Genomic DNA, 9,748 nt, shown 5'->3' on the forward strand with positions numbered 1-9,748 from the left:
TTTTGTCAATTGATTCATAATCAGTGGGATCATAACTTTTATTTTTCCTCAATTGACTCCTTGAAAAAAAATAAAATAATCAAATATGATAAAAAATAATAAAATTCATATTCAATTATAAATTATAAAAGCATTGCCATTTAAAACTCTAATTTTTACCTATGCTTCAATCGCAGATTATAATTTGTAAAAACTAAATCATTTAATCTTTGATGTTGTAATCTATTTCGTCTTTTGGTATGGATGCGTTCAAACAAACTCCAATTTCTTTCACAGCCAGAAGAAGAAGAAGTTTGGCTAAGAATACGCATTGCAAGAGTTTGCAATTCTGGAACAGAACCTCCATAGAATGACCACCATTCATCTGCAAATAAAAGACACTTAGTTAGATGTTAATCATATAATAACTAGAATTACCATGGACATGTTAAATAATAAATATGAATACTTACAAGGATCTAATTTCTGAGCTGCTCTTTCACATGAAGTTTTGTCAAAAGATTCCTTACGATCACTATACAAGCTCAATTGCTTCATCATTACAATATAATCAATTTCTTCACTTTCATTTGACTCAAACACATCAAGCATTGCATCCATTAACCTTCTCTTATGAACAAAATTCTCATCATACAAGAATGCAGGATTCAACAAATATGCCGCTGCATGAAAAATTATCTTAAAGTGCTTATCCCATTGAGCTTGAATAATGCTTGTGTAAGGCTTGTAATAATCTTTCTTATTGTTGAATGTTGCCTTAATTGCTTTTTTTGCCCTTTGCATGCCTTCATAAACATAAGGCAAAGAAAGCTTCTCATCTGAATCCACAATTCTCAACAACTTTATAAGAGGAGATACAACCTTCACAATTTCTAAGCAATCACCCCAAAAGCCATTATCTAATATGATGGCAGTAACAATTATTCCAGCTTGAGTCTTTGACAATTTGTGATCCACAAAGTGCTTATCAGTCACCAAAGCTTGCAATTCATGCTTATGCATATATATGCTATGCAACGTAATAAATGTAGTAGCAAATCTTGTTGCACCAGGACGTACAATTTCTTTCCAACCCGATCTTTTCCTTAGCCATGACAAGAAGATCATATGATTATAAACAAAAACAGTTATCTTTGATGCCTTAGTTGTAAGTGCTGACACATTGTCCAAGCTTGCTATATCTTTTAAAGTAAGGTTCAAACAATGAACAGTACAAGGTGACCAATAAATATTTTTATATTTTTCCTTAATCAACTTGCCACATGCTACATAATTTGTAGCATTATCAGTCACCACATGAACAATGTTCTTAGGACCAACCCACTCAATCACTTCACAGAACAACGAGAATAAAGTTCTAGCATCTTTTACCAAATCTGATGCATTAACAGATTTCACAAAAACCATTCCATGTGTAGAATAGACTAAGAAATTAATCAAAGTTTGCTGCCTCACATCTGTCCAACCATCAACCATGAGTGTACATCTAGTGTTTTTCCATTTAGCCCGATGACTCTCAATAAGTAATTGACATTCTTTTTTCCAATCTGTCAACAAATTGACTCTAAATTCATAAGCATTAGGGCTTTGAACCCTGGCCCAATAGAAGCAATAGCATCTATGGCTTTTTGAAATGAAGGGCAATCTAATGCATTAAATGGAAGGCAATTGATGATAGCCCATTCAGCAATAGCCATTTTTGCATTGTACTGTGCTTCTTTTGTTGCAAACACACTTTTAATGCCAGGTTGGGAACCAGGAGTTGTCCTAGGGGCAAAATAAATCTCAACTGAAACACTAGAAGCTTGCCTCTTATTGGCACCTCTCTCAGGGACTATCTTAATTGGAGTAGGAGCAATTGGATCATTAGTTTCAAGGTCCCCTATGTCTACTTGTTCTTGTTCTTGTTCTTTTCTATCATCAACCTTCCTTTTTCTCCCACCTTTCAAAGACTCTACCATTCTGTGATGTACATCATGAAGAACTTTTTTACAAGAAGCTACTTGACCACTTACACCAGCAAGATGTTGCTTCATTCTGTTAATCCTACCTCCTCCATAGCTTGATGCACAATAAAGGCAAGTATATATATTTTTCTTGCCTTCTTTTCTTAAGGCAACATGTGCCCAAGCAGGATCAGTTTTTCCACGCATAGATGGGGCCTCATATGTTGAATCATTACCACTAGGAGGGGGATCATTGGAATTGGAGGTAGGATTCTCATTTCTATCACTACTAGTAGGATTACTTCCAATATCCATGATCAATGCAATAATTATATTTTAACCTGCAAGCTAAAATAATGACTAAGCTTTAATTTTATTTTTTCCACACAAATGCTGATTAGTCATATTCAGTGTTGACTGCATAGTTTTTAAGTTTGGCCACAAAGAAAGAAGGAAAAAATAAGAAGCTAGATATGCCCTGTCTATAACATAGTGCAATCCGTAGTTCAAAATTAAGATAGAAAATCACAACATTTTTAAAATGCACACACAGTATGAACCTGAGCAGAGGATAAAACATGTGCCTTGAGATTACAATCTATATAATAGCAATTCACGTGCAAAGATCTCATTTTCCCAACCAACATATATAACCCCCAAATCATCAACAAGATAAACAGATCACAGAGCAGGAAAAGATCAGAAAGCATCATCCGTAATCCCTATTTAATTTTAAAGGGCTTAGACATGATCGATCTACAAAGTCATGAAGCATAGGCTTGAGCTGTCAGATTCAAAGTCCTCTCCATACTTACTTGAAATATTAAACAGAACCATAAACTGACATTATATTGTCAAACAAGATCAAACACAAAATCATTACCAGAAGAAAGCCTAGATCTGAAGCCAAGATCAAACATTATATTATCAAAGCCACAGATGATTATGAAACTAAACCAATACATACATATAGCTTCATTTCCGAAGAAACATAAAAGCACAAATCAACAGTAAAGAAACCTTAAAACCAGAAAAACACAAAACACTAGAAAGTTTCACACATACAAAATGATCTGCCGAACAAGCAAGAAACAAATCACGAGCAACAGAGTCGACCACTTAAGCTGAATCACGAAACAAAAAACAGAGTTGTGCACGATCAACAGTGACTAACCTGAAGCAAAATGCGAGCTGCATACACCGAGCTGTCACGAACTGACCGGCTGAGATTTCAGATCGATTAGGCTAAGAGATGGAAGTCGTACACTGAGCTAAAGGAGAGACCGAACAGCAGAGATAGAGAGAGAGAGAGCTGGAGAGGACGGATGGTCGGAGACAGGGAAAGGCGAGAGAGGAGGGTCGGAGAGTCGGACGTTGATTAGGGCGAGAGAGAGGACTGAGGAAAGACGGTAAGACACAGACGAAAGTCACGAAAGGGAAAGCTGGTGCTGTCTGGCATCCGTCCGCGTCTGCAATTGGAAATCTGGGCTTCATACCATAGGCTTTGGATTTGGACCGAAAGAAAATTAAAAAAAAAATCCCCCAAAACGACATCGTTTTGGGGACTTTTGTCTGAAAAATCATGACCCGGTTAACCCAGTCAACCCATCGGGTTGTCCGGGTTATACCGAGTTGACCCTGAGTTGACCGGGTTACACCGGTTCACCCCCTCACCGGTTTAGGAGTAAACCCAGACTGGATAAGGGACCGGGTCACCGGTTTCCGGGTTGACCCGACCGGTCCGATCCGGTTTTCAATACCATGGTTGTATATTCTAGTATTATATAGTCCAAAGGAAACTATATAGCAATTTTAAACCGCTATATAGTTGTAGTCTATATATAACATTTATTTATAAAAAAATATTTCATAGATGTTTCCAAATTTTGTTTCAATGAACATTTCAATCAACTATATAATAGCTTTATGAAAATAACCATTATATAGATACTAAATATATAATGGTTAATTTGAAATAACTATTATATAGGTGTGCCCAGTTTTGGTCAATTTTCTAGCTATGTTTGCTCAATAAACTATTTAGTGATTATTTTGAATTAATAGCTTTATAGTTTGGTGCTTTTATTTAAAAAAAAATGGAGGGTTGCATTTTGAGTAGCCCCTAGAAAAAAAAATATAGACATTTCCATAAATACAATTTAGCAACAGAATTCCAATTTCAACTAAAATTTTTATGCAATTGAAACCAAAATTATTTAAACCTATAATAACTTCTTAAATATATCTAAAAATACTTCAAAATTGTCAAAAAAATGCCTATACACTAAAATAATTACAAGAAAAAAATTTCCAAGTAAAACTAAAATTGGCCAAAGTATAAATAACTTATATAAATAATCAAAATTGAATAAGCTAATGGTTGTGATCATTCATGTTATTGGTCATGAATATTTTACCCATTGCTTGAATAAAACATGTGACAACTCTTCGAGGACTTCTTCAATGTTAGTTGCATTATATTCATCTATAAATACATCCTTGAAGTACTGTTAAGCCAAATATAATAACAAAAATCAAGCTTAAGTATATGATATGTGTAATATAATATAAATTATTAAAATTAATATAATAGAGATAGAAGACATACCTGGTTAGGTGGAATATATTGTCATTTGGTGCATGCACTACAAAAAAGACAGTATTTTGTAGTGGTTCTAGGGGTACTATAGTAATAGTTCAAATAGCTAAGCGAGATTTAGTAGCAATTTCTCGAACTGCTACAATAGGAAGTGTAACGGGCTAAATCATAACAGTTATACAAAGCACTACCCCTATGGTCAAAACTCTACAAACAGTGTAGTGGTTCATGAAATTGTTACCACCCAACCGAAATAAAATCACCCCCTATTTTTTGGCACGAGTTGTTGGATTGGGACGCACAGCAGATGATTGAAAAATAAATTTCAATTATGATCACGAACTGATTGAATTCATTCAAGTTAAGGTAGCAGAAAAAATACCTTTTAGACGTCATACTTTCGAGCTTCCTTCAAGTGTTTAGATCTCAATAGTTGACAACGAGATCAGTTCCCTCTACTAGTATCCATATGAACAACGTGCTAGCACTCCCAATATTTAATGTCAGTACATGCAGAAGCCTTAAAAAATCTTAACTCCTAGCCTTAGTCAGATGCTCCTTCTTTTTCTAGGGTGTTTTCTAGGCTCTCAAATTTTTTTTTTGGTCAAGAGACTCTTAAAATCTTATAAAGCATGTCCCCTTTCTATAATATATATAAATTAAGGTTTTAACTTCCTTTCAAATTTTTGAAAATAATCACAATTATTTCAAAAATCATATCTTGAGCCAGTGAAAATAAAACTTAATTTATGTTATAAATTAAATTTATGATATCATATCTTGTTTGAATTTATCTTATAAATTTAAATTATAGAACTAATATGATTTTGTCTTATATCATGTTAGTTATTAAATTTAATCTATCTTATAAAACTAAATTTAAAACTAACACAATATAATATAATATAATATAATATAATATAATATAATATATATATAGTTGTATATATATATATATATATATTTTGAATATATATATATATATATCAAATAAATATTCAAACACACACACATAAAATTCGATCACTCTAGATAAAGCATTATATTCATTGAATCTAAACACATTTTTAATTTAATAAACTTAGATATTATAGCTTGAGTTGGACTGTTCTTGTGTGTGATCTTGTAGGTCCATATGAAGTTGGCAGTAGGCTAATAACGCTACTAGCCTATAAGTCATAAATGGCCTCTAGCAAGATATTGTGACTATCCAATTTATATAAAGATCAATGATTTGATGTAACTATCATATAATTGTATCATATTTCTTTTGTCACATGATATTTTGGTCAAGTGTGAGACATGAAATTATCATTCTCCTTTACCTAACCATTACTTTCTCGATCTCAGAGTAGATTGACTATAACAATGGAAATACCCTTTCCATTATAGTATGACCATACATTTTCTCAATTTTACTCATTGAAGGTTCAGTAATATATGTCAATTAACATGGGGCATAAATTTCATCTTGATTATTCATATTCCTTTATATGAATATCACTAAACTCAATCATAACCTTTATGATCATTCAGTTAAAGGTGATTTTTGACTAGGTAAAAGTTTAGCAATCATCATGTAGGAATCCATGTTGATCTCAAGTCAAAAGACTTTGTGACATGGTTACATATGAGATAAACTTATGACTTATATCATGTAGCTTTCTCATAGCCAGTTAGTTTAGCACCTTGTACCCTTCCAAGTACCTACAATTTTAATTTATATCTCTATAATCTAATCAAAGTTATACTAATCTTGTTTCATCTATGATTCCTTATATATGACCGATCGGGGACATTTAGAACAATCAATATAGTTTATCTAATGATACAGTTATCATAGTAAACATGCAATTAATATGATAATAAAATAGAAATTTATTAAATAATAATGTTCATAATACAATGATTGGTCCTAGAGCACAATTTCCAACTTGAGTATGGTAGCAATTTGTAGATCACTATGAATTAGGAAATTGCACGTAAAGCCTAGCAAATTTGTAGTGGTTTGGATATAGATTTACAACCATTACTAATATCATGGTGGTTTTGCCATCCAAACTGCTACAAAATTTTGGTGCCTTCTATAATAGCAATTTAGGTAAACCGCTGTGATATTAGTAGTGATTTTTATTTAGTAAATCACTATGATAACTGCCACTATATCTCCTTCCAAAAGGGCAATCAAATCTTTACAATGTGGTATCAATTTGAATTAAAGCTGCTACAATCATCATGCGTGGTAGCAGTTCATTCAAATTGCTATTATGAAACTACTACCAAAGAACTTTTTTTTTTGTAGTGATGATGATTGTGTCTTTCATGTACCTCATGATGTTGTAGCCACAATCAATTGTCTTGTTACATTGTTGTGGACTCTTTTGATCAAACAAAAAAAAATAGTTACACTATTACAAAAAAGGCAATATTCAACAGTTATTTTACTAAATATTCAACGGTTATAAACTGTTGAGTAAGCAGGTGCTGAATATTATCTGAGCCTTTATTCAACGATTAAAAATTATTGAATATTCATCATTTATTCAATAATTTTGTTAAAAAAATTGTTGCATATATGCTTGTCAGGTAAGACATTCAACGGTTTTATGTAATAACTGTTGGATATTAATGATATATATAATTGTATGAAACAACCGTTGAATATATCATACATATTCAACAGTTATTGAATTAAAATCATTAAATATGTGATGTTTCAGGTGCGAAATTGGGGAGAGAAGATAGAAAATATTCAACAGTTGTTGGCATTAAACCGTTCAATATTGATCATTTATTCAACAGTTATGTTAATAACCATTGAATATATTGGTAATTTTTTTCTTTCCACCTCTATATTTCTAAGCTACCCCCTGTATTAAACATTTAAATACAATATCCAGCACACCCAGAACAAAATTTCAACAACCAACAATATAATATTATCTTATACATGAAATTTACGTTATGCGTTACTACACAAGCTATATACAATTTGAACTAGCTATAAAGAAACACCCATAATCTATAAAGAAACAAGAAACAAGTTCAGTTCGAGGCTCGATAGGAAGAAAAAAAAGGAAACTAACAACTAGAAATTAAATAAAAACAATATTTAAGAACAAAGGTTGCTTGCAATTATGCATGATTTTTTCCATGATTAACTTAGTTTCCATGATTGGGTAAAAGTGACAACAAACATGTTTACTAAGTTAAGATATATATATATCTTATCGTTAATAAAAAATTAGTTTATCTTAATAAACTAAATAATCACAATTTAGCATATATTGAACTGAATATGAATAATCACAAGCTAACCACATTTTTTTTAAAAAAAAAACTTTCTCTTAAAAACATGTTTACTAAATTTTATTCAAGGTTGCCCTACCATATATTAAACCAAATTTAAATATTCACAAGCTAATCAAACACTTAGAAACACACTAATAATATTACAAATAAATCTTAATACAGCCCATCAAATTATCACAAACTCAAAACAATCCAGTCCTAATAGTTTAATCTAAATTTTAACTTCAAAATCAACATTATCAACCTCAACAACTTTCTCTACACAATGAGATAGAGAAATACCTCAAAAACACAGAGCAATAGTGAAAGTCAAGAGGAAGCAAGGCCTAAAAGATCAATAAGAGAGGATGAGAGCTTCAAGGGTGGCTGAAGGTGAGAGTAAGAACCAATATCTCTAAGCTACTAAATATCTTTAAGACGAGAGCTTCATGACGATTGAATGCTGGGCTCATCCCAGATGAAACCTAAAGAAGAAAATAATATAATTTACCAGAACTTTGGAGAAAGGTGGACCAAAAAGTTACATAAGATTAATGGCTTTATAAATTAGGTCAGCAATTAAATAAATGAAGACTATCATTCAACTTATAACACCAGGTTCATTGATAACCTATCAAATCATTAAACAACAGCAACAACAATAAAAGGAAACTTGAAGCACAGGGCTTAAGGTTTCATCAGTCTTGTCTAAGTTATCTATATTTCATCCAGATCCTAACCTGCCTCTGGAAATTAAGTTTTATGAGAGAGTAAATAGAACCTTTTTTCCTCATGTCAAAGAAAGCTGAAGTGCGAGTTATCAAACATCCCATTCCTAATCAGTACATTCTGAAGATTGCTTCCTTAATTTGCAATTTATTTTTGCAGCTACATACATTACAATGAACTAAACAAGATCTAGTACTATAACACAGCATAGTAAGATAAAGGCAAGGCTGCAATCTAAGAGAGATTTAAAAAATTGTTGAACAAACTCAGCTCATCTAGAGTTGGAACATTTTCAAAAGCCAAAGCTTTTGCTGAATCAAACATTCTAATGTTAATCACAGCACATCAAATGAACAACAGTGATGAAAACCAAATGTTTTCAAAATACTACAATTTCACCATTAAAATATAGCTTAGTGAGCATGGAATATGGGATCTTTAGCTAATATATATCCACACTCAAAATTAATAATTGATGAGAATCATGAAAAAGAAAATTTCCTAACAAAAAAAATTCAATTTTTATGTGATAATTATATCTTCTAATAGCGCACCTATTTAGTCTAGAATGCAAAAAGATCGAAGAAGTATTTTAACAGATCATGAGCACATTCTTTCAAATCATTCTTATACCATAATTCTTTGAAAATGGCAGCAAACAAAACCTATTTGGCTGAAAATGGGTCTCAAAGGAAAAGGAAAAGGGAGGAAATGGCTAACGGCCGTCGATGGCTTGTGGGTATTTCTCTTTGACTCTCTCTGCCACAGTCTGTGATCGATGAAGATCACGAGCTACAAAAAAGAGCAAGCAAAAATAAAATCAAGCAGAAAAGAGCAAGCAAAAAAGGTGAATACAAACGGAAGAAAATGGAATCACAGTACTAGACTAAGCAAAAAAGAGCTCACGAACAGCCCTACCAATTCTGATGACCTGATCCTTACACACACCAACAACGCACACTTGCACAATGAGAACAGAGCAACCACAGAGAAGACAAACAGGGAAATGGACGCATGACAGAGAACCTGAAAGAAATTGCACTCTCTCATCTCTCGCTCAGCTCTCGCGTTGGAAGAATGGCTCACTCTCTCGCATCATCTCTCAGTCAGCTTGTGTTCTTTGGTCTGGTGTTGCTTTTCAGCTCTTGTTCTCTGTAGTCTTGGCATTGCAAAAAAGGTTTAA

The 9,748-nt window shown here is 32.5% G+C and overlaps 1 protein-coding gene across 1 annotated transcript; it reads right to left on the reverse strand.

Moving 5' to 3' along the window:
- Positions 1-647: 647 nt before the first annotated feature.
- On the reverse strand, positions 648-1,476 carry LOC129298780 (uncharacterized). The gene is made up of 2 exons (XM_054937217.1): positions 757-1,476; positions 648-662 (listed from the first exon to the last, which is right to left on the reverse strand). Exons 1-2 carry the CDS (start codon positions 1,474-1,476, stop codon positions 648-650), a joined length of 735 nt encoding a protein of 244 aa, XP_054793192.1.
- Between the last annotated feature and the right edge of the window lie 8,272 nt (positions 1,477-9,748).

This window comes from Prosopis cineraria, unplaced genomic scaffold, assembly GCF_029017545.1.
Source record: "Prosopis cineraria cultivar Desert tree isolate PC_DT_omini unplaced genomic scaffold, ASM2901754v1 PC911, whole genome shotgun sequence".
Classification (NCBI taxonomy): Eukaryota; Viridiplantae; Streptophyta; class Magnoliopsida; order Fabales; family Fabaceae; genus Prosopis; species Prosopis cineraria.

Excerpts from the sequence above, each read along its gene's own strand:
- LOC129298780 (XM_054937217.1), bottom strand. The coding sequence starts at position 1,476 with ATGGTTGATGGTTGGACAGATGTGAGGCAGCAAACTTTGATTAATTTC.